This window comes from Xenopus laevis, chromosome 7L, assembly GCF_017654675.1.
Source record: "Xenopus laevis strain J_2021 chromosome 7L, Xenopus_laevis_v10.1, whole genome shotgun sequence".
NCBI classification, from domain to species: Eukaryota; Metazoa; Chordata; class Amphibia; order Anura; family Pipidae; genus Xenopus; species Xenopus laevis.
In genome coordinates, this window is record NC_054383.1 from 14,945,210 (window position 1) to 14,971,511 (window position 26,302).

The 26,302-nt window shown below is 42.4% G+C and overlaps 1 protein-coding gene across 6 annotated transcripts; it reads right to left on the minus strand.

Moving 5' to 3' along the window:
• Positions 1-8,274: 8,274 nt before the first annotated feature.
• XB5727634.L (uncharacterized XB5727634 L homeolog) lies at positions 8,275-26,255 on the minus strand. Of its 6 annotated transcripts, none has more exons than XM_018225144.2 (8): positions 26,100-26,255; positions 25,050-25,114; positions 22,014-22,069; positions 21,104-21,174; positions 13,829-13,976; positions 12,216-12,449; positions 9,140-9,185; positions 8,275-8,628 (listed from the first exon to the last, which is right to left on the minus strand). In XM_018225144.2, the coding sequence occupies exons 1-8, from the start codon at positions 26,123-26,125 to the stop codon at positions 8,420-8,422; spliced, it is 855 nt and encodes a 284-aa protein (XP_018080633.1). In that variant the 5' UTR covers positions 26,126-26,255; the 3' UTR covers positions 8,275-8,419. The 6 variants fall into 6 exon arrangements, with proteins under 6 accessions (XP_018080633.1, XP_018080634.1, XP_041426197.1 ...); XM_018225145.2 differs by having other exon boundaries at positions 26,108-26,217; XM_041570263.1 differs by having other exon boundaries at positions 25,050-25,106; positions 26,105-26,209.
• Positions 26,256-26,302: the final 47 nt, after the last annotated feature.

Here is a 26,302-nt window from a genome sequence, read left to right on the forward strand (position 1 = left end):
GAGAGATACTGGAGGCGAGGAAGAAAAAGGTAATAAAGAAAGCACTCCCAGCAGCTATTTGGGGACAGAGGGAATCATTATTGTGGGGACAGAGGGAATTCTTTCACACTTTTAGGGGCAGATTTACTAAGGGTCGAAGTGAATTTTCGAAGATACAAACTTTGAATTTGGAACTATTTTTTGGGTATTTCTACCATCGAATAGGCCTAAATTCGAAATTGACTCGAAGAAAAAAAGTTTGACTTTGAAAATCGAAGTACTTCGACACTTCGCCATCTTATACCTGCCGAAACGCTATGTTAGCCTATGGGGACCTCCAAGAACTCATAGCCAACATTTGGCTACGTTTTTAGAAGTCGAAGAAAAATCGTTCGATCGATCGATGAAATCGTTTGAACCGTTCGATTCGAAGGATTTCATCGTGCGATCAAATGATTTTCTTTCGACCGAAAACGGCCAAATTCGATACAAAAAAACTTCGACTTCGACATTCGAAGTCGAAGTAATCTAATTAGACGGTGGAATTTTTACGTTTTTTCGAAATTCAACCCTTGATAAATATACCCCTTAAAATAGGTTTTGGGGGTAGGATTTTAAAGGGGTGGTTTACCTTAGGGGGTTATTTATTAAGGTTCTAGTTATGTTTTTCACCAAAAGTTGAGTTTTCAAGGTGACTTTTTTTGGTCAAAACTCATATTTTCGGGTTAAAAAAATATTGGGGTTTCACAACTCAAGTGGCACAGGTTGGAAGAAGCGTCACACTGTTCTGGTACTGGGCCCCTTTCAAAGCAATGGGAGAACATTTCCTACATTTTTTACATGCATATTTACAAATTTTTGTAAACCATCATCATTCATGGAATTCAAAACATGTTTGAGGCCTGCTGGTATGTAGAAAATTGAACGGTAGAAACAAGTGCCACACTACGGCTTGTCTCCCAAAATGCAACTCAAAGTAGCTGATGTCAACGGATACATTGAGCTGAAAGGAACTACAATCTATGTCTTAATGCTATTATCGTGGTCATAAGCTCTAGTCTAGGGACTTACATTTAAATGCGGCTCTTTGGTTGGTCTGCTCAAGAATTTGCCAACATTCTGCACCTTTCTCTGCCACTTCACCCTTGTGAACTTGCTCTAAAATGTATTCTGCACAGCGACCCCTGCAGGTGTGTAACTACAGAGGAAGCAGACCCTGCAGCTGCAGGGGGGCCCAGGCCCTAATTCATATCCAATTTTAAAAAATATTGGTAAAACGGGACAACTTCTAGACATTCTGGGGGCCTGAAAAATAATTTGCTGTGGGTCTCATTAATATCTAGTTACTCGACTGGTATTGTAGCAGCAATACCTTGGTGGTTTCTTGGCAGGAAGGATTTTAGTGACCTGCTATTCCTCCAAAGCCCGGCTATGCGGATAGTGCCCATATACTGCATCCCTATTCCCATGCACAGTTCAGTCTTATGCCCTCACACTTACAAGCACAAAATCAACAATATATTGTTTAAGAAAATTATATATACTGTATATATTTTGTTTGTGCCCACACAAGTCAATACAAAACCTTCCTCAATCCATATCTGACGGCCGGATATTTAGCTTATTTAGTTGATCAAGGACCACACAGAGTCATAAATATATCCTGCAGCCTATGATTCTGCTCGGCCCCAGAGTAATTGGAACAAGGATGAAACTCCTTTAGAAAATACTTTGTTCCAAATTCCATTCCAATCCAATAGCAGGTTGTATCTGGTGAATACGATTATTCTTACACAGGTATGGGACCTGTTATCATGAATGTTCAGGACCTGGGGTTTTCCAGATAACGGATCTTTCTTTTTCATCCCTTAAGTTTACTATAAAATCATGTAAACATTAAATAAACCCAACAGTCTGGTTTTGCTTCCAATAAAAAAATAATTTGAATATTAAATAAATATTGTTTTCCTCCAATAAGGATTAATTATATCTAAGTTGGGATCATGTATAAGATACTGTTTTATTATTACAGAGAAAAAGGAAATCATATTTAAAAATTGGGATTGTTTGATTATAATGGAGTCTATGGGAGAAGCCCTTTCCATAGTTCATAGCTTTCTGGATAACGGTCTCCGGATAATGGGTCCCATACCTGGTTGACTTTAAAAAAAAAGTTTTGAATATACCACCTTGCCCAAGTATGACTCTTCCCTTCTTTTGTGTGCATTGTTCATTTGTTATGATTTTCATATCATCTCAGCATTACATGGCGTTAAAAAATGCCTTTAAACCCACATGCAAGAAGTGCATCTGTATTACAATTATATGAGTGTGTGCTCTTCTTATAAATTCCCTATTATACCCAGTGATTGGATTAGCCAGATTTAGTCCAGCACTTGGGCGGGCAGATTAGGCCCATCTTCCCATGTGTACCCAGTTTCAAACATAAAACAAGTTTATGCCCAAGTCTGAGAGATTCCAAAAGCTTGATTAACCAAGAGAGGCATTTACAGTTTTGTGATTATGTGCACAAAGGCTATTGTTTTCTATTAGAGTCTTTGGATATTCAGGTAAATAGTTCTTGCTGAGTAGAATAACCTATTGCAATATATTTTACTGGGCATTTACAGAGGCTGCAGTGTTTTCCCCTGTAAGCCTGTATAAACTAAATGGGTGAAATGATGAGAAGATAAGCTGTTAATATCCCATAATATCCTATAAACTCATTTAAAGCCTGTTTGTTTTTGTATTACGTAAGAAATATACCAAAACCCAAGGAGTAATCTGGTATAATGATCCTTCATCCAAGGTTTAGTATTATATTCCGCATGCTGGAACAGGTTAGGCAGCATTTTTATGCATTTCTGTGTGTAATGATGCTGAGACATCACATGTCCTGTTATATTGGATATTTCATGCTTTTCCATACATAAAAGAAGGGCTAAAAGGTGACACTGTTTAGAGGGCCCAGGAGAACCAAGTTGATGTCCCATGGCAGTAAAGGTCTCTTTGTAAACTTACAAGGGGGCCAGGACAAAAATGAGGTTGTAATCTCTATTGGGCATGTGTTAATTCTACCTGAATTGGAAATAGGAATTGCTTATACAAGTCAATAAACCCCCCATGTTCTGAGCTGGTAGAGGTTTATCGATGATATATTATTCATCTGGTGTGGGCCAGAACAACTGTGTAAAGAGTTCTTAAAAGAGCCACATTGCAGTTCTTATTGCAACCTAAATGTAACAATGACATGTTCAGTCTGATGTTCGTTAACGTAACTACTTAGAATACACAAGAGCCACGAATATCAAAGCTGTTCTAAACCATTCGGTTTAAGGGTAAGTCCACACTGGGCTTTTTGGGGAGATTTGGTCGCCTGGCGGTGACCAATCTCCCCAAATGCCTTCCCTGACTCTGCACCGGCTTAAATGAAAAAACACCGGCGCTAATCACACTCGGCGGTTCGTTTTTAGAAGTCGCCCGAAGTTGCCTCATGAGGAAACTTCGGGCAACTTCGGAAAACGAATTAGCGCTGGCGTTTTTTTCATTTAAGCCGGTGCAGAGTCAGAGAAGGCATTTGGGGAGATTGGTCACCGCAAAGACGAGGCGATTAGTCGCCAGGCGACCAAATCTCCCCAAAAAGCCCAGTGTGGCCTGACCCTTACACTGAATGATGAATGATCAACCAGTTTGATACTAAGCTGGCTTTGGAGTCTGTGCTGAATCTATTATGTTGTCTTTGCATGGACTATATCAAAGCTTGCTTGTTAATTATTGAGATAATGAACTGCTTTTGTGTGTTTTACACTATAAACCCACTATATTAAGGGATTAAGGACTGTATTAAGGGAAAGTTTGGACTAAAGGGGTTATGTGATAAAAGGCATTAAGTTTGCCCAGGGGCAGAAACCCATAGCGACCAATCAGCAGGTAGCATTTACGGGTCACCTGTTTAAAAGCAAACATCCTATTGGTTGCTATTGGTTACTGCTCCTGGGCAAACTCAGTGCCTTTTTTTTTTTTTTTTACATATATGGGTGTAAATTCGGCCTCCCTATGGAAATATTTAAATTAGAGATCAAGGGCATTTTGCATGTGTATCACAGGGATGTACCAGTATCACAGGAGTCTACAGTGGCATTTGTTCCAGGATAAAGAAATGTGTTGTTCATGTCTCATATCATTTGAGTGTACTGATGCTGCGCCTACCTCGGAACATGGAATTGTTTATTTAGTCTTATTATGACACAACCAATCAATTAGTACTTACAAGTGTCCGAGAAGGATGCATCCTACTGATTTACTCTTTCTTACATATTGAAATAAGAGATTGTTTGGGGGAAGCATAAAAATTGAATCTTAAAATGCCACCCATGATATCTAGAGGATGCGGATTACATCTCATGAATGCATGATTTTGAATGGTGAGCATGTGGGTGCAATTTCAGCATGCTTCCAGAAAATGCTTTCTAACTCTACCTGCTGTCCCTCATCTCATGCGGCTTCTTCCTCAGTCATTGGTCACTGTTCTGGAATCTTGTATCGCCTATAATTAATACAGAAGTAGCTTTACATTCTATAATAGCAATAATTGTCACATACAAAGCCGGTCCTGCGACACATCTGTCATTTTATCCACATAAAGCCAGTTGCACTTTAAGCAGAGGAAATAATAAAATTTTTATTGAGGGTTGCTCATTGTACAATACTAAAGGAAACATCTCAGTAGAACTAATTGTATCCCATTCTGGAAAGTGTATTATCTGTACATAAAGAACAGAGCTAGGCTGTAAACACTATATACATAAACATAGGCTACCTTGCTCTGGATGCTGATATACTACAACTCCCAACATTCCTCCAACAGCTGAACTTATTGGTGGAAGTTGTAGTTCTGCAACATCTGGAAAGCTCAATGGTTGCCTGCCCTGTTATAAGATAATAAAATATGTTTTTTAATTGGAAAAAAGTTGTTAGTTTCTTGTCCCTATGGTCCTCCGAGCAACTGCTACTCCCTATATAGATTTTTTTTAGGAAACATATATATATATATATATATATATATATATATATATATATATATATATATATATATATATATATATATATATAGTATATCTATATATGCACACACATATATATATATATATATATATATATATATACACACACATATATATATATATATATATATATATATACACACACACATATATATATATATATATATATATATATATATATATATATATATACACACATATATATATATATACACTATCTGTACATTTACATGTGTTCTCAAAAGTCAAGCACCAAAATTTACCTGATCAGATTATTTTCTCATACAGCTTTTAAGGGGGCATTATATGGCAGTAATAAAACTGCAAAAGAAAAATCTTGACATTTGGCTAAGCAGAAAGTTCCTTTAGTACAGAGCTTCTGGGCTTCCAGTTCTTAAACTACAACACAAAGGGGTATATTTATCAAAGAAGGAAGTTAGAGATCACCACAGTCCTCTACAGTGAAATGCCGCCACTCTCCATTCATTTCTATAGGAGTATTTATCAACGGGTGAAAGTTCATCCTAAATACGCCTTTCAAAATCCCATAGAAATGAATGGAGAGTGGTGGAATTTCACTCTAGCAGACTGTGGGGATCTCTAACTTCACTCTTTAATAAATATACTCCCATTGTTCCCTGGTAGATGAAGCTGAACACAAATGGTGTGGTTATATTTAAGGAATCTTGAATCCAACCCATTTCTAAGAAGCTTTTTAGCAGATGTGGTGTAAGATTTGCCTGTGGAGAATACACCACTAGCAGAGGTGGATTTCAGCCCAAAAAAAATGACAGCTGGCAGGAATGGGTTTGAGCCCTTTTCTAGTGGAATGCACTGAGATAGGTATTAAAAGGTTAGTAATGCTTGTAAACTAATTGTTAATAATAGCCGCAGCTATTGTAAATTGTATTTATTATTTTTCTGATTGGTAAACATCCATAGGTATGCTATGGTATCTGGAAGCACCGCAAGGAAAAACCATCAATTCTCTTTCTGAGCATATTCTGACTGTATAAAATCCTCATGCTATCACATAGTAACCTCAATACACCAATATTTGGCATGATTTGCACAGCTCTTCAGAATGGGGCAACCTACAGACAGCTTCTGATTCCTGAAAATGGAAAGCACTGTGGATTGCCTGGTACCCGTGATTTCTGCTTGGGAACATGTTATCGTGAGTTATGAATGACCTCAAAATGTTTTCCATTCAAAGGAATAGAAAGTGAACCACAGGGAGTAGCAGAGATGTGGGTTGGGAGATGAATGGCATGATTTGATAATCATGGATTTGATAAAGAGCACTTTTTTTCATAATAGAAAGTAATGTAAAGGAATAAAGGTTTTAGTTATCCCTCTACATTGCTTTGTAGCAAGTGGAGGAACATCATGGAGGCATCGTGACCATTGGTATTTACAGTATCTACTGTATCTGAAGCTGCTACTATGAAGCTACTCCGCTCCCTACACCATATTGACTATAGGCCTGGTTTTTGACCATATTGACTATAGGCACTGCATCAATAATGCAAATTGAGAAACTCACCTCAGATGGCAGCTCCTGGTAACTTTAAAGGAGAATTCAACCCTCCACTAGTAAAAACCCCTACCCTCTACCCTACATAGTCCTTTCTCCTTGCTCCCCCCCCCGCACAGGTGAAAACACCTGTAAATGCCCCTAATCCTTTAAATACCTCTCGTTGCAGAGTCAGCACAGTGGAACTCACAGACACCATCTTCCTTCCCTTCTGCAATGTCACGAACCGGAAGACTGCTCCAACTGCGCATTTGCCAATACATTGCTCAATTTCGGATTAGACCGAAGCACCAAAGATAGTGTTGCAACGAGAGGTAATTTAAAGAGGAACTATTGCAAAAATTAAAATTTAATATAAGCTTCATCATACTGAAATAAGAAACTACACTAACTACTAAATACAATCAATTAAAAAATCTGTACCGTTTCTGAAATAATCAAGTTTATCTTCACTATCCCTCTCTCAGCATCTGTTTCTCTTTATTCTGACTTCATGCAGCAGCTGGTGTCAGATGAATGATCCGATTTATCTTATGGGGGGGCTCCTTTTGCCTAGAATATGTATTAGAGCTCACTCTATTAAAATCACCAGACATCATGTCTCTCTATATGCAGGATTTGTGCAAAAGGCAGTTATTTTGTTAGATTTTTTGTTTGTACTGGAATCAGTTATTTGAGTGAGCTCTAATTCATCGGCTATAAGATCCCCTATAAGATATATTGTATCATTCATTTGACACCCAACTGGATGCTGGATAAGGACAGAATGAAGAGAAACAGATGCTGAGAGAGGAATAGTGAATATAGAGTAAACTTGGTTATCTCAGAAACAATGCAGAATTTTTAATTGATTGTATTTAGAAAGTTTCTTACTTCGGTATGAGGAAGCTTATATTTAATTTTTGTGATAGTTACCCTTCAGTCCAGTGGCCCCCTCACTGCTTTCTCCCTCCTTAGTAACTCATTGGAAGTGTCCCTGTTATGTACCTTGGCATAATCATGCAGAGTAGCGCAGCGGAGCACATCGGCACCATTTTCTGTATCTTTCTCACGGAAATGAGCGCTTTTTCGCGCATGCGCAGTTGGGACCATTCTGGTAGTCGTGCCTACTGCACATGCGCGGAAAGCTCTGAAGATTGCCGAAAGGAAAAGAAGAGTAACCGAAAATACAGGAGATGGCACCGAAGGTCATCGCTGCGCTACTCTGCATAATTATGCCAAGGTACATGACAGACACTTCCACTGAGTTACTATGGAGGGAGAAAGCAGTGAGGGGGGCCAATGGACAGAAGGGGATGGGGATTTTTGATTAACGGGGGGTTTAGTTCTCCTTTAAGGATCAGGGGCATTTACAGATGTCAGGGGGGAGCAGGGAGTGGGACTATGTAGGGTAGGGGGTTTTATTAGTGGGGGAGTTGAATACTCCTTTAAGAGCTGAATTTCCAGTTTTCAAACGGGAAATTTGTCTCTTCTAGTGCAGTGAGCATAATTGCGCTCTCCTGGACCCCTCCTCCAACATCGCGGACCCTCCCTTAACGCCCTCCAGTGCAAAAAGGTGAGCGCACAGGGAGGGGGGTGGCACCAAGCTGCCTTGGGCGGGGGAGGGGCAAGGATCACCCCTGCATCTAGTTGAAAGAGTATATGGAGCAATTGTGTCTCACTACATAAAGTCTTGCCATGTGGCTTTACCCTAAGAGGTCAACTAAAACAAAAGCAGCTTTTTGTATTAATACTGTGGCAGAGACACACTGGTTGCATGTGAAACATTTACGGATAAATAAAATTATATACACGTAAGCAAGGGAACAGTGAAACCAAACCACATAAAGAAGGATGTGTTTCATTCTTTGTTCCTAAAGCCACATTTATTCAGCTTCTGGATTTCCAAGCGCAACTTTAATATCTCGAGCTCCAACTTTTTCTTCTCCAGCTTCAAAATGCAGTATCTAATCTTCTTAAAGTCTGTGCAGGAGACATCTTGCTCCACGTCCGAGCAACTCTGGTCATCAGAACAACAGCACTGGACTGGCACATCTTCCCACCCGCCGCCTGTGATGTGGAGAGAAACAATCCATGATGATATAATGGGAGGAAAGTACAGGTACCAAAAGATAATGATCTTAATATGATAATAATCTGGGACTGTGTGGGTGATTCCTAGCCTCAACAACAAAACCCAGTTGGGAAGGTGGGAGAGTCTACTTTCAGAACCCCTTCAGTATCTAATGGGGCTAGACAGGGGTGCTCACTGCCTCCTGTATAGAGCAAAGAGTGGCACCAAATGGGTGTAAAATGGGCCCATGACCATTGACATGCATGCCCCCCTATTTGCATGGCAATCAGGGCACACAAGTAAGAATACCTGCAGGTTTAAGGCACACCCAGAGCAGTGTGTGATGCACAAATTAGAAGATTATTCATCAACACACCCACAGCTCTCTAATGGAGTATGTATACAGAATTCTATTGGTAGAGCTCATATGCATGCTTAATAAGCAGATAGATAAGGAGGTCAAATTAAACATCAATAGCACATATATAACAAATGGTAAATACTCACAATTGCTGTTTCTTGGGGAAACTTTCCCATCGCTCTTCTCTTTATACTGCCAATGAAAAAATACATAAATCAATAAACTGCCTTTAATACACTACCCTCAGGCTACTGTATATTGGGGCACTTTTCAGTCTGGGGTATTTCAGCCATCTGAAATGCAGCCATCATTATCTCTGGCATTTGCTGACTAATACATTTATAGGATCTGCTTTAGTTTTATGAATGAATTGACATGGCTGCAGGATAAAAAAAGGATACTGGAGTTGATGGAGGTCCCCAGGCTGGGTGGGGCAATAACAGGGCCTTACAGTTGGATCAGCAGCAGCCCCTTTAAATGTCATATTTGCCAGGTAAGTACTTCATTGTGCATTGGTTACTAGATAAAACAGTAGAGCCACTGATATGGCTGTATTATGTGTGATCAGCATTTACTATTAGATGCTCTTTAGGACCATATGTGTATTGCCCTCACTGATTCAGATACTGTACATCATCCCCCATAGGTAATTAAAAGCACAAAGTTTGCCCAGGAGCAGTAACCCATAGCAACCAATAAGATGTTTGCTTTTAAACATGTGACCAGGAAATTCTACCTGCTGATTGGTTGCTATAGGTTACTGCTCCTGGACAAATTTAGTGCCTTTGATTACATAACCCTTCGTGTGACATATTCAGGGTAGGACTGGCCTACTTGGGGACCAGAGAATCTCCTTGTTGGCCCAAGCCATAGTGGGCTGCATTGTAGGATAATTCCCATATCTTTCTTAAATTTTTTTCAAACTTGTTTTTATTTATTGTTATTCTTTATGGTTCAAATGTACAAATCTTTAAAAAAAAGTGATAAGATTCATGTAATTATAACAACAATATATAATAACATTATAATAACATTTCTAACTTTAAGCTCTTCTGAAATCCTTATAGAGACCTTATGAGAAATTATATTTGATAATAAGCCAATAATCTATTAATTTGATGACTCATGGGGGTTGTTATTTGGTTGTTCCCGTTCCTGCTGTGAAATTCTGAGGTATTGGGACGATTCCACAACCAGCGGGTGTTCTCTTAGGGGCAGATTTATCAAGGGTCGAATTGAAAATTCAAGTTTTTTTTATGGCCAAAACTGTCAAATACGACTAGGGAATTGTTAAAATTCAATTTGAGGTTTTTTAAAACTTCAAATTAGATTTTTGAGATTTATCATACACTGGCCTTTTAAGAACTCAAATTCAACTATTCACCACCTAAAACCTGCAGAATTGCTGTTTTAGTCAAAGAGAGACGTCTTGGGATCAATTTAGAGTTGTTTGCAGCCTTCCTGACATTCAAGTTTTTGTCGTAGAAAAAACAAATCGATTTTTGAAAACTCAAATCAATTTGAGTTTTTGGGTTGGTTTTTTAGGAAATTCGATTTTTTTAATGAATTTTCGAATTGGGTTGAATTTAGAGTTCATGGGAGTTTATGGGAGTTTTTAAAAACTCACGAATTCGAAATTCAACCTTTGATAAATGTGCCTCTTAGGGGTATATTTATCAAAGAGTGAAGTTAAAGATTGCCACCGTCCTTTAGAGTGAAATTCTGCCACTCTCCATTCATTTATATGGGACTTTGGAAGGCATAATTATCAAAGGATGAACTTTCATTTTCACCCATTGATAAGTACTCTTTTAAAAATCCCATAGAAATGAATGGAGAGTGGAGGAATTTCACTCTAGAGGCCTGTGGTATACCATGTTGTATATCTAAATGTATAAACCGTGAGTTAACACCTACACATTTTTTATGTCAAGCAGTTGTGATAGTTGTCCCAGACCAGACAGTTTCCCTGGTGGGGCCCCATGAGGTCCAGATGGACACTGGTCACATTCAGTAACAACAATGGAGCACATTAACTAAAGTGTGAATTTTCTCTTCATCCAACTTCACCAAAGTTCATCTTAATTAGCTATGTGTATTTTCACAACACATCTCATATTTCCTAAGTACACTTTTCCAAGAAAAATATGGTGAATTCTGTCCTGGTGTAAACTCTCGGTGAATATTCCCCAGCATATTTTCCCCATACAATTTGTAGTGAAGAATTTTCTATTTTCTTCTTACACCATGAAAAGAGAATTTTCACCAATGAAAAGTTAATTCTCCAAAACGATTCCCCTTTTATTCTCCTTCATATCATACAACTATTCTTATATTCTCCTTGTAGTAAATTGGCATGATGAGGGAATCTATTCTTGTATTCTCCTTGTAGTAAATTGGTATGATGAGGGGAATCTTTATTTTTGGTGAAATTACTCCAAGTTTTCACTTTCAACCTTTGGTAAACATGCCCCAGTGTAGGAAAGTAAAGGCTGAGGGACAGATATTGGAAATGTGTTGTAACAGTGGTTTTTGCAACACACCCCCAGCACACTTGGGCAGTACATGGCTGTGCTTCCTAGGCAGTAGTACAACATGAGCCTTTGTGTTAAATTTCATATGTAAAAGCTCTAGTGCACCTATATAGAAATGCATACTAGAATTACACTGGAATTTACAGAAAAATCTATACTTCAAAAAATTGCAGAAGCAAAAAATGATGTTAGCTACACTGAATAGAATATGTTTACCAAACTTAAATGGCTTTCATCTTAGGCTGTGGGCATATGGGCTGAAGGCTCTGCTGCTCTCAGTCTGTGTATCTTTGCAGGCTGAGAAAAGCGAATCCGCTCTGTGGCCCATCTTCATTGATGTGAATTGCTTCCACTTGCACACGCTCACAAGCAGCGGAGGTCAGCCCAAAAACGCAAAGGCAGACGCTGCTTGTGAGCATGCGCCAGTGGAAGCAATTCAAATCAATGAAGATGGGCCACGGAGCAGATCCGATTTTCTCAGCCTGCAAAAATAGACAGGCTCAGAGCAGCGGAGCCTTCAGCCCGTGTGCCCACAGCTTTTTATTTTACTTGTGCCTTCACTGCCTGTTCTGAAAATTCTAAAGGAAAAATCAATTCCCAAAATGCAGCAATCTGATTTTTTTGGGCCTCCCAAAAACGATACTGGGCCCGGGTGTAATATGTGCCTGAGCTTTATCACAATACTCACCGTCTGTTTGAAATTGTCCTTAGAAGCTGCTGCAAAGTCTGTTTTATTGAATTCTCCTGTTGTTCCCTTGTATTCTTCTACAGGGTCTTTTGGCATCTCCCCTGCTTTACTGTAAGCTGTAACGTCCCTTCCATTATAATATCCCTCTTCTTCATCGAATGTGTTGTCAGCAATTTCTTTTTCTTCTGTGCAGTTTTGGTCATAGTCTTTTATTTCACCAGTGCTGTCTGGCAGCTGTAAGAGTGTATGTATATCAAGAGATATTTGTATATGAGTTATTACCACATTATTTTGTATGAGGGCTAATACAAATAATTAGCTGCCTATGTAATATGAGCATTCATTAGAGTATTGCTCCAATAAATGTGTATTTATGTCTGTATAAGACTGAGACTGTGTTTTTGGGTGACTGGACTGCACAAAGCCTTGAAATAAGGGCCCATCCACAGAACACTGCTGAAAAACCCAAAAGGGAAAACACTACTTTGCATGAACAGAATATGATTGGCAGTGTAGCAGTTACACTTGCAACTCTAAGTTTTTCGTAGATGGGGATTCTAGGAAAGCAAACTTCTGAACATTGCATTGTGGGAAGGCAAACCCACCTGGCCAAAAAATGCATGAAAAAGTGTAGCATGACTTTGCAGGCATATTTTCACTAGTATTCATTTTACACTAGTATTTCAAATGGGGGTCACCCCATCTAAAAAACAAATGTTCTGTAAGGCTACAAATGTATTGTTATTTCTACTCTTTATTACTCATATTTCTATTCAGGCCTTCTTCTATTCATATTCCAGTTCCTTGTTGAAATCAATGCATGGTTGCTAGAGTAATTTGGATCCAAGCAACCAAATTGCTGAAATTGCAAACCGGAGAGCAGCTGAATATAAAGCTTAATAACTCCACTAAAAACCACAAACAATAAAAAATCAAAACCAATTGCAAATTTCCTCAGAATATCACTCTCTACATCATACTAAAAGTTAACTCAAAGGTGAAAAACCCCTAAGAGTCAGAACTTGAGAACAGAATAATATAAACAAATACTTATTTTAGCTGTAATTGCATTTGAAAACTTTAGAAGTGAAGATCTTTAATTAATGCATGTCAGAGAGTTGCTTAGTGTTACATTTTCTTTCATTATGAAAAAAACAAACGGGGGAATGTAATAAAAATCGCTAACGGAAAAACTATTCGCAATGCGAAAAGTTATGCCTTTGCGCGAACAAATTTTGCTTTGTGCGAATTTAATATAGCTTTTGCGAGCCCGGAACCTGTTTAGCGACCACTTCCGACAGTGAAAGACCGTTTGCGAATTTTATAGTTTGCGCCAATGCGCAGTCAATGTAATAAAACTTCTTACTGAAAAAGTCGTTATGTTTGCTCCAAAAGATTACGACACCTTCAAGCACTTCTTATGAGTGCGGAACTAAAATTCGCAATGCGCAATTAAAAGTCGCAATGCGCAATTAAAATTCGCAATGCAATAACAGTTTAATGAACAATATTACATTGCGAGATGTGGATTTTTAGTCTTATTGGTGCGAATTGTTTTGCTCTTTGCGACTTTTATTACATTCCCCTGATAATGTTTTATGTGGAAGACCCACCTGGAGATCCTGCAGCGAAGAACAGCTTGATCTGGATGTTCTATGAGATTTGCTGACAACTAAACAGCGGCCCTCCAATGAGCAGTTATTCAGCTGCCGCAGAACATGATGCATTGTGATAGAGTCCTCAAATGATACAAAGGCAAAGCTACAAGAGAATTACAAGGCAGCTTGTTAATGAACAAGGGGGGCATTAAATATAAATATTAGTGATGAGTGAAATTTTTTGCTAAGTTTCACACATCAAAAAAAAATTGTCGTCCATAGATTTCAATGAATCATCCACAACAGGCCAAATATGTGACCTAATCCAAACTGGCAAACAAAATTGCATCACATGGAAACATAATTTTTTTGCATTCATTTGTCCAGAGTTTTTTTTAAACTTTTTAACTTTTACTGTGGTATAGAATGGCCAATTCTAAGCAACTTTTCAGTTGGCCTCATTTCTTCTTTTTTAAGAATATAATTTTTTTTAATAATTTGCCATCTTCTTTCCTTCTTTTCACCATTAAGTTAATTTTTAGTATGTTATAGAGTGGCCAGTTATAATCAACATTTCATTCAATCTTCATTATTTGTTATAATTTTTTAATTATTTGCCTTCTTCTTATTCTCTCACTTTCAAATGGGGGTCACTGACCCCATCTAAACAAGAAATGTTCTGTAAGGCTTCACATTTATTGTTATTGCTACATTTGCTCTACTTTCCATGCCTTTCCTATTCATATTCCCAGGCCGGATTTATATAGCGAGCTCCCCTAGGCCCGCTGCTGTTTGCCGCCCCGGTCCCCTCCCTTTTATTTGCACTAACGTTCATCATTGGGACCTGAGCAATTGGGATTGCTATTGTATCTCCTGCACATCCCCAGTGTTTTTGAACTAATATGGGTGTCATGGGGCAGCATGCCGCCCCCTAAAATCCTTGGTGGCCTTTCCACAAATCCGGACCTGCATATTCCAGTCTCTTACTGAAATAAATGCAAGGTTGCTAGGGTAATGTACACCCTAGCAACCAGATTGCTGAGATTGCAAACTCGAGAGCTGTGGAATAAAAAGCTAAATAACTTAAAAACCACAAATAAAAACCAATTGTAAATTGTCTCAGAATAAGGAGATTTTGTGTACTCACCGTTAAATCTCTTTCTCTCCAGTCGCTTGGGGGACACAGGAACAATGGGGTATAGCTAACACCACTAGGAGGCAGGACACAACAAAAAAACAGAACTAATCCCTCCTCCTCCTGCTATACCCCAGCTCCCAGGCGGAGCCAGTTCAGTTTGTACCAAAGTACGGAACAGGAGGTTACCAAAAAACATGAAGCCAGTAACTATATACATAAAAGATTTGCACTAGAGACCATGTCTGAAAGAACACGTGAAGGCCTCACCAGGGAGGGAAGTCCTGTGTCCCCCAAGCGACTGGAGAGAAAGAGATTTAACGGTGAGTACACAAAATCTCCTTTTCTCCTAGGTCTGCTTGGGGGACACAGGAACAATGGGGACATACCAAAGCTGTCCCAAAAATCACGGGTGGGAGGTAGAGGCCGACGTGGAACCAGCCACCGCGGCTTGCAGTACCTTCCTACCGAAGCGGGTGTCAGATGCCGCAAAGGTATCAAAGTGGTAGAATTTGGCAAAAGTATGGATAGAAGTCCAAGTGGCAGCCTTGCACAATTGTTCAGCTGAAGCCTGATTCCGGAAAGCCCAGGACGTACTCACACCTCTGGTGGAATGAGCCCTGATCCTAGCTGGGGGTCGTAGTCCCTGAGCCGTGTAGGCCCTCTGTATGGCCTGTGTAATCCAGCGGGAAATGGTCGCCTTAGAGGCAGGAAGACCCTGTCGCGTCCCAGAGGGAATGAGAAACAAGGAGTCCGATTTGCGGACATCCTCCACTCGATGAAGATAGTATTTGAGCGCCCGGACTGGATCCAGCGAATGGAGTGCCACTTCCTTAGGGTTAGCCGGGGAAGGGCAAAAGGTGGGAATGGTGATCTCCTGGTTGAGATGAAAGGAAGAAACCACCTTAGGAAGAAAGGAAGGAATGGTACGTAGAACCACCCTGTCCTCGTGAAAAATGAGGAAGGGAGATCTGCATGAAAGGGCAGACAGCTCAGATACTCGTCGAGCCGATGCGATGGCCACGAGAAAAGCTGTCTTCCACGTGAGCCATTGAAGAGAGATGGAAGACAGGGGCTCGAACGGAGGCCGTTGAAGAGAACGGAGAACCAGAGAGAGATCCCAGGGCGGAACGGGGGACCGAACGGGAGGCCGAACATGAGCAACTCCCTGCAGGAAGGTCTTGACATCAGCGTGGAAGGCAAGACGCCTCTGAAACAGGATAGACAAGGCCGAAACCTGGGATTTCAGAGAGCCCAAGGAGAGCCCCATGGAAAGCCCTTCCTGAAGAAAAGCCAACACGTTGGCGACGGAAAAGCGAAGGAATTCCGCTCCCTGAGCCAGGCACCACTGTTGATAAGTGGACCAGACCCGGTGGTAAGTCCTGGCGGAGACAGGCTTGCGAGCAGCTCTCATGGTCAGGATAACGTCGTCGGAAAAACCCTTTCTCTTTAGGATAGCGGTTTCAAGAGCCACGCCGTCAATTGGAGTTTGACGGGGCTTGGGTGAAGAATTGGTCCCTGATAAAGAAGGTCTGGGATGGCGGGAAGAGGCCACGGTTCGTCGACAGATAGGTTTACGAGGTCCGAGAACCAAGTGCGCCGAGGCCAATTGGGGGCGATGAGGATGAGAGCCGTGTGCTCCCTCTGTAACTTCTTTATGGTTCTGGGAAGAAGGGGCAGAGGGGGGAAGGCGTAGGCGAGACGAAAGTCCCAAGGAGCCGTCAGGGCATCCGCCGCTAGGGCCAGTGGATCCTTGCACCGTGCGAAGAAGAGAGGCACCTTGCGGTTGTGGCGAGAGGCCATGAGGTCGACCTCTGGAGTGCCCCACCTCTGGGATATTTGCAGGAAAACGTCGTCGTTTAGGGACCACTCGCCCGGGTCCAGGGATTGGCGGCTGAGAAAGTCCGCCTCCCAATTGAGAAGCCCCGGGATGTAAATCGCGGAAAGATGCGCCCGGTGTGTCTCCGCCCAGCGAAAGATGAGGCCGATCTCGTTGAGAGCGCTCCTGCTTCTGGTGCCGCCTTGATGATTCACGTAGGCCACGGCTGTGGCGTTGTCGGACTGGATTCTGATCGCCTGGCCGGCTAGAAGAGGTTGCCAGTGGAACAGGGCCAGGCGGATGGCCCGAATCTCCAGAAGATTGATGTGGAGACGTCGCTCCGCGGAGGACCAGAGACCCTGTGCTGACCGTCCCTCTAGGACTGCTCCCCAGCCGGAGAGACTGGCGTCCGTGGTGAGGAGGCGCCACCGCGGGTCCCCGAGAGGCCTGCCCTTGGTCAAGTGGCTGGAGAGAGTCCACCAGTGGAGAGAAACTCTCGTTCTGTGTGATATGCGAATCTCCTGAAGAAGGGATCTGCGTTTCCATGCTGAGAGAATGTTCCATTGAAGTTCCCGGAGATGGAATTGTGCGAAGGGGACTGCTTCTATGGTCGACACCATGACCCCCAGGACCTTCATGCAGAACTTCGCCGTGTGCCTCGGTTTCGAGAGAAGCAACAGCACCAAGGAGCGAAGATGAAGGGCCTTGTCCAGCGGCAGAGACACCGTCTGTGTCTGCGTATTGAAGAGCATCCCCAGAAAAACCATCGACTGACTTGGCGATAGGGAAGACTTGTTGCGGTTGATATACCAGCCCAGCTCCTGCAGCCGGTCCAAGGTCAGTTGGACTGCCTGTTGGGCTGCTAAGAAGGTCGGAGCCTTGATGAGGAGATCGTCGAGGTAGGGAGTGATGGACACCCCTGAAGTCCGGATCAGTGCCGTGGCCACCGACATGATCTTGGTGAAGACCCGCGGGGCTGAAGTGAGCCCAAACGGGAGGGCGGAAAATTGGAAGTGCTGGTTTTGGACAGCAAATCGCAAGAACCTCTGATGGGGAGGGAAAATGGGAACGTGCAGGTACGCGTCCTTGATGTCGAGGGAAGCAAGGAACTGGCCCGGAGACATCGCAGCAATGACAGAGCGGAGAGACTCCATCTTGAACTTCCGCGGCCGGATGAACGCATTGAGTTCCTTGAGATCCAGGATTGGGCGTGAAGAACCGTCCTTTTTGGGGACCACAAAAAGGTTGGAATAGTAGCCCTTGAATTTTTCTCCTGGTGGAACAGGAATGATGACGTCCGAACGAAGAAGGTTGTCGATGGCCGCCCTGAGCGCTAGAGCCTTGAGTGGATCTAGGGGAACCCTGGACATGAAAAAGCGGTGAGGTGGAGGGGAAGAAAATTCTAAGTGATAACCCCGAGTCACCACCTCGTGTACCCAAGAGTCCGAAGTCAGGGTGGTCCATGCAGAGGCGAAATGCTGCAGTCGTCCCCCGACGGGCAGAGGCCCGAAGGGTTGGCAGTCATGCGGAAGAGGTCTTGTTGGCAGGCTTAGAGGAGGGCTTACGGAACTGCCATGAAGATTTGGCCTTATTCCCAAAACGCCCTCTGAAGTTGGAGGATTGTCGAGGGGGGGGGGACCTAGAAGACTTGTTCTGGGGGCCACGAAAATTCCTCCCCTTGCGAAAGGAGAGGCGAGTCTTAGGCTGGGGTAAAAGAGTGCTTTTGCCCCCCGTAGCCTGACTGATGAGCTTGTCAAGGTCGGGACCAAAGAGGAGCTTGCCCTTGAATGGAATGGAAGTCAGGGACTTCTTGGATGAAAAATCTGCAGACCAAAGCTTCATCCAAAGAGATCGACGGGCGGCTACCGCAATAGCGGAAGAACGGCCTATCACCTGAGCTGCATCGAGGGATGCTTCGCAAAGGTAGTCGCTGGCCTCCTTGATCTGGGAAGCAAGTTCTGAAAGTTCCTCACGCGGAACCCCAGCGGCAATAGCTCGACACAGAGCATCCGACCAGGACTGCATGGCCCTAGCCACCCATGCCGAAGCGAAGACCGGACGTAAGGAGGTGCCGGTAGCGGAGAACAGAGAACGCAGGAGACCTTCAATCTTCTTGTCCATGGGATCCTTGAAGGATGCTGCGTCAGGAACCGGCAGGGCTGTGTTCTTGGAAAGACGAGACACAGGAGCGTCCACCGAAGGTGGAGAAGCCCACTTCTCAGTGAGATCCGAAGGAAAGGGATAAAGTTTAAGGAAGCGTCTGTTGGGTTGGAACCGCTTCTCGGGCTTGTCCCACTCCTGTTGAATGATCTGATCGAGCTGATCATGGGAAGGAAAGGAGGGAGAAGGGCGGTTCTTCCGCTTGAAGAGGCCCGAGGACGAACCGGAACTGGTTCCAGGTTCCTGTAGGTGTAAGGTTTCCAAAACAGAGGAAACCAGGGAATCAATAGCCTCAGAGGATAGCTTTGGGGAATCCTCGTCTTCATGATCCGAAGTCTGGGAAAGTTCGCCGTCGGAGAGAGACTGATCGTCTCCAGAGGCTATGTGGAGGGGAGAATGAGAGAATGACTCCTCATCGCTGTCCACTGCAGATGGGGAAGGAGCCCTACGCTTAGGTGGCTTGGGATTATCCAAGCGGGCAAGCAGTCTGTCGAGAGAATCAGCGAGTTTGGGAATGCCAGAGGCTAACTGGGTGGCCCACCGAGGCGGTGGAGGGGAGCCCTGAGGTGGGGGGTCCGAAGCAGGAACAGCTGGAGCCCCTTGGTTTTCTAGACTTACCTGAGGTCTGGGTACCGGATTTTCCGGAGCAGGCTCAGGTGGCATGCACGTGGAGCAGAGAGGTTCCTTGTTACCAAGTGGTAATCGTTTGCGGCATTTGGCACAGGCTAAAAAGGTCACTTTAGCAGTTACAGCCGTCCGTGGAAAAAGGTTGTCACTGGAACCCTCAGACATGGTGCTAGAATAAAGAATTCAGAAGTTAAGTCAAGGAAAAAACTGTTCCTGAAAAAACACTGAGTCTGCAAGGGAGCAGGGGTTAATCCCACTAGCTAGATGTCCCAGGAGTAGGGTGGAGGACCCTAAACACTAAACCCCCTAATGAATACAGGTTACCCCTGAACCAGGCCGTGTGGAAGGTAAGGCAGTGCAGAGGTTAAAGGTAATAGCCCAGCAGAGAAGTGAGGGGGGGGGGCCGTGTGGCAGGGAGACCCGTGTGCTCTGAAGGAGTCACCTATCCCAGCATAGTTGCATCCCACCATGGAAGAAACAGGGCAAGGTAAAACAAACAGGTGCTTACCTGCCCAGTTCTGTGTAGTCTGCCGGCCAGACGGTTCATCCCCACATTAGTGTAAGGGGGAATAAAAACCTGGGTCTGGGTGGTCAGTGCCAGGGCACAATAGACCCCGGAGACATCCAGTTGGAGGAGGTAATGAAGGCAAAACACGCAGTGTGGAAGCCCATTCCATCCTCAGATAGTGATAAAACTAATAGAAAACAAAGAAACAAATAAAAATGGAAAATAAAAAATAAAAACTAACTCCTGAAGGAGCCTATGTCCTAACCTCCTGAGGACACAACTAAAACTGGACTGGCTCCGCCTGGGAGCTGGGGTATAGCAGGAGGAGGAGGGATTAGTTCTGTTTTTTTGTTGTGTCCTGCCTCCTAGTGGTGTTAGCTATACCCCATTGTTCCTGTGTCCCCCAAGCAGACCTAGGAGAAATCACTTTCTACATCATACTGTCTCAGAATATCATTCTATACATAATACAACTTTAATTTAAAGTTGAACAACCCGTTTTTAGTCATGTGCATTTCAGCGTTTGGATTCAGTTCGGCCAAATCTGTATCTGAGTACTGCAAAAAGTGCTACGATTCGTCTGAGCTGATTCCTGGATTCTGTGGCATCCCTACTCTATTCAAATCGCAAACTCCTCGACATTATATAATAAGAAACTTGAATGGGTTAATAACAATTGAATAAATTAACTGCAGTCATTTTCCTCCAGCCATTTGAGGTGTCAAGTGACATCTCAATTGTCAAGTAAAAAAATTAAAAATGCCAAAATTAGAATATTTACTACCAATAAATTTTTATGGCATCTCGTCATAAATTTATCAGAGAAAGCTCATTGAGACCATTGGCACTTGTTGCATGCATGGCTCTTTGTGAATAGCCTCAATGTGTGCTCTCGTTTGCTTCTGATTTGCACTTTTCAACAGCACTTGCATTCTGGGTGTCCTTGTGTTACCAGTTTTACAAAGGGCAGACCTAACGCCAGCTTGTACAATATTTACAATTTAAAACTTAAGAACCAACAAATACGCACACTATTCTCACCATTTGTATCCTTCTCGGAACACTCTAAATCTTTTCGGCTGGTATTCTTCAAACAGGTTTTTGAGCTGCTCCTAAAAAATAGCAAACCAATTGAACCGGTGTTCAATGGCATCATTACAGGTGTTTGAGAGTGTCACATGCACCCTATTGTTTTGGAGCAATTGAACATCTGTGATTGGTTGGATGCGACTGAGGGAACCCTGGAGCTACCGCCTGGTCTAGAGGTGGAAGTAAGTCCAGGGTTCCCCATCAATAGGTGCAGCAGCACACAAATCGGAATGGAAGGCAGGAAGGCCTGAGCCCCACTGAGTGCAACTATATGGAAGTGCAAGGAGTGCAATTACCTTTAATGAAAGTTGTGTTAAAGGAGCAGTTCAGTGTAAAATTAAAAACTGTGCAAAATAAAAAAATGTTTCTAATATAGTTATTTAGCCAAAAATTTAATTTATAACGGCTGGAGTGACTGGATGTGTAAAAGAACTTCCTGCTTTTCAGCTCTCTCACTCTGAGTTAGTCAGCAACTTTAAGGGGGGCCACATGGGACACAACTGTTCAGTGAGTTTGCAAGGATCAATTGCAAACTCACTGTCCCATGTGGCCCCCCTTATAGGCACTGACTAACTCAGAGTTAGAGAGCTGAAAAGCAAGTAGTGTTTTGGCTATTAGGTTAGACATCCAGTCACTCCAACCTTTATACATTACATTTTTGGCTAACTATATTAGAAAAAAAGATTTATTTTGCACAGACTATTTACCCAGTTTTTATTTTTATACTGAACAATTCCTTTAAGCACAACTGACTGCAGAGAGAGTGGAGGAACCGCAACTGCACTTGTGGATGTATATGTTTCCGATAGTGTAATAACATGATGAAAATCAGTGGCGTGCAACACAGTGCCCACAGGGTTACCTCTGGCAGAGTGTTGGGGAGATTTCCGACGTATATTTGATATTTTTCATTGTCACCTAAAACAGAGAAAAGACATAAACATAGAATGATAAGAATGAGAAAGGAAGCTACAAACTCTAGATCTTACATATTTAAAGGAAATTCACAATAGTAAAATACATAAAATACACATACTACATCCAACATGATTTTATACCAGTTTGTAAATCACCCCATTTGTGAAGAAATCTGATGAGAATAAATTAAATGGGTACCATGTGCTTTCTGCCTGTTTTTTTGTTCACCTTCATACACATAGTTGTTTTCGAATAGTTCACCAGAAATAATGACTTTTTCCAATTACTGTCTATTTTCTATGTGTGACTGTTTTTCTAATATTGAAGTGTAAAGTGTCATTTTTCACCTTCTAAAGCAGCTCTGGGAGGGGGGGGTCACCGACCCTGTAAACTGTTTTAAATGGATACAGAATCACTGAGTTTCATTAAAGGCAAGTAACTATTGTGATAATAGTAACTAATACTTCAGAGATGCTGCTAAAAAATTTATCAACTAAATGTTGCAGAATTGTAACAGTTTAGGGTCTGCACCTGAATTACAGAGCTGCCAGACTGAAACACCAGATAGAATCCTGCAGCGGGTCGGGTACCTGCGGGTTACCCGCAAAAACCTGCGGTACCCTGCAAGTTGCGGGTAGAAGTTCGGGGTACGGGTATAGACGCGGGTCGACGGTTCTGCGGGTCGGGCCGCGGGTCTTCTCAATAGCGTTTTACTCCTTTTTTCTGATAATGCCTACTTCCGATGATGCCACTTCCGGTTTACAAACACAGCACTTCCTGATTCTTGATGGTCAGCGGGTCGCAGGTCCGGGTTGCAGATAAGGTACTTAGCGGGTCCAAGTGGGTAAGAATGCGGGTTGCGGATTGCAGGTACGGGTTCCAAAAAATGGACCCGCGCAGGACTCTAACACCAGAGACAGGGACATTCAACTTTAAACTTACATATTGAAAAAAACTGTAAAAAAGGAACAAATGTCCCTTCATTTTTTTCCCTAGGAGAACGTGGGCAACATTCTAAACTCTTAACACACAGCTGAAACATTAGCCATTGCATAAACCAGATGGGTGGTGAAAATTTGCTTATAATGAACGCCAGAGTCTCTCAACCAAACACCACCAGTGATGGCAATAGGAAACCTTGATGTGAAAGCAAAGCTCGCCACAAATTGGAAATCTGGTCAAAATGTAGAAGCGAAGCCTTTGTCTGATCAGCTCAACAGATGGATTGGAGGGGAACCACATTCATGGCCAATGAGGCCCCAGAATGATAGAATTTTCCACATATAAGGTGGCCTTTGTTTGACAACCTTAGATGGGATGAGTGACCTATTGTATATTTACAGTATACTTATTACAGATTTATCAAAGGTCGACTTTCTGTGAATTTTTACTCTAATAATTTGAATATACTCACAACTCGAATGGGAGGTTATTAAAAATAGAATAGTCAGGAATGCAATTAACATATTCAAATGATTCAACAGACCTCTGCCATTGACTTGCAAAATAACTCGCAGGTTTTAGGTGGTGAATATTTGAATTAGATCTGTTTCCATGGTCGAGGTGTGACACATCTCACATTCGAATTCCCATTCAAATTGGGAGATTAAAATTCGAATGCGTGAATTTTGACACTAAAAAAAATTCAAAAATTTGAATTTTCTATTCGACCCTTAATAAATCTGCCCCTTAGAGTAGGAAGACCCCAAAAAAGGTTATGCTAGGAAAGAGGAAACTGTAAGGAATTCCCAGTGTGTAGTTCCTTAGTATCCCTGTAGTCAAAAATCATAATATCTAATGAGTTGTTTTGGGGCAGGTACTCTGGTGGGAAACAGACGGCCACCAGCAGGAATCACAGGGTCCCATTCTAAGTTAGCAGAGTCCTCCCCTCCAGAGGAAACTAATTTCCACATACTTATGACTATGCCTCTGATCCAGCCAGATAGACCTCATTGTGTCAATACCCTTACCATGATCCACCCAACCCTCTCCCCCCCCCTTCACACAAAATAAGATTTTCAATTTTATGAGGCCCTTCACTGCTGTACCCCTCTGATGGTGGCCTTTGGGAAACCTACCAGTATAAGGACCCCAAGTGATAAATATAGGGTTTGAGACTGAAAGTTCACCTAAGAGAGGTCCTTGGTTCTAGAGCTTGTGAAGAGACTTGACTGTGAGACTATTGCAACTGATCTATGTAAAATATAATTTGGTTATAACCTATTTAGCAGGTAAGCCAGTCATTCATTATTACCTTTAAAAATAATGTTTCCCTTTAATTTAGCTTTTAGTGTGCTACATATGTTACAGTCACTAACCCCCCAGCAGCCTCTGTTGTAGCCTCGGTTTTATTGTTGTTATTTTATATTGCCCAATTTTCTATTCAAACCTTCACCTATTCATCTTCTTAACCAGGGGTCCCCAACATTTTTGTGAAGACCAGGGGGGGGGTTTGGGATGGGGCCTGGGTCAGCAGCATCGTTTTTGTGCACTGGGCTCAGCGGCCCAGTGCGGGAGTGTCCGCGGCCCACAGTTGGGGACCCCTGTTCTAAACAGACTGCTGCCCAGTTGCTAGAGTAACTAAGCCCTAGATAACAGTTTTCATGCCTCGGAGATGAACAAAAAACACAGAAATAAAAACAGAGTGTAAATGCAACTTTTATTGGAATGCAACTGTATACAACATACTAGTTAAGGTAATTTTGTATGAGTATAACCTAGGTTATATGGAGCAGTAGCTGGAGAAGATTATAGTGGCTCCCTGTTACACTTCAGACACCCTGTTATAGCAGCAAAAGAAGAAGATCCTTGGTCTAGGAATGAGATGTTGCACAGACAGGTGTCCACATACAGTACAATTCATTTATATAATGTATGACAGACCATAAGAAGGATCAGTCTAAAAAAACTAATATTGATTATTCCTGGTTCACAATAGTAATATGTCCAAAGTTTGTAGAATAAATTGATTATACATTACCATCTTCATACCAATCTACATCTTCTGAACTGTCTTGTAAAGGATCCATTCTAACTCTGCTCCACCTGGTGAAAAGCAAAAATTGTATACCGTAATTCTGTATCTTCATAACTACACAGCAACAACTATACAGCATTTTTCACAAGACATAAGGGCTCACTACGCATGTTACCCCCATCATACAAGAGCCCTATAGGTTGGTGTTTAGCATTTAGTCTATTTTTTCAGAGTTTTGAGATTCTAATTGAACTTATTTAACAAAATATGGAGCAACCCAATTGCACTCTCTGCACTAGAAGAGCCGAATTTCTGTGTTGAAAACCTGAAATTCGGCTCTTAGTTACCAGGAGCGGCCCATGGCAACCAAGAGGGCACTGTCGCCTCATTGGTGGAGCCCCCTCGCACTGAAAAGCTAGAAAAAGATACAAAGTTTCTAACTTAATTGGCTCTTGGCAGAGAGCCCAGAACAGATACTTTTGTAACAGTTTTAGATAAGATAAGAATGAAGACTCAATTCTCCTTCATTAGCAAAACTGTGATAACATATATAAAACCATAGAAATGTGTTCAAACTTTTATAACCTGCCAAATTTTATAAAAGGGACATGGTAATTAGGAGGTGTGTCCACAAAAATAGGCGTGGTCAAATCTTTTTGTCCTTTTTTCCGTTTCCAAAATGTTGGGAGATATGCCTAAGTGGTCTGCAGGGTGGTGCTGTGATACAAAGTTACAGAGGCTGGTTCATTCCAAAATTCAGAGGTAGGAAAGAAATGTATCCATTAAATTCAGGGGTTTTTTGTCCTTAAAGGGACCAGGCCCAGACTAGAAATCTGCAACTGCCAGAAGGGTTGCTATAAGTTGCCATAGACAATTCCTACTGATTGGACTGGTGGGGAGCTGTTTGGACCTCTGTGTATTTGGAATGGCAGGGACTATTTTGACTCCCACTCCAGTCCTGAAAGGGACAAATGACCAGAAAACCGCACGTGGTTCCCTCTCCAATACGAGAGAGCCTTCTCCAGCCCAGCCCTGTGTGACAGCAAGTGGCACCTTTTCACCTGATTTCCACGTTGCATCAGGGACAATCGCCAACACGTCACTCGCCCTGTACTATCAACACTAATCTAAATGGGGTCGCCTGACCTTTCCCGCCCTCACCTGACGCATAGCGTCATCACCATAGAAACGCGCGGAATGGTTCACGTCACGTTTGGCTAAAAGCCGCTGGTTGGTTGCTCACCGGAAGTACCCCA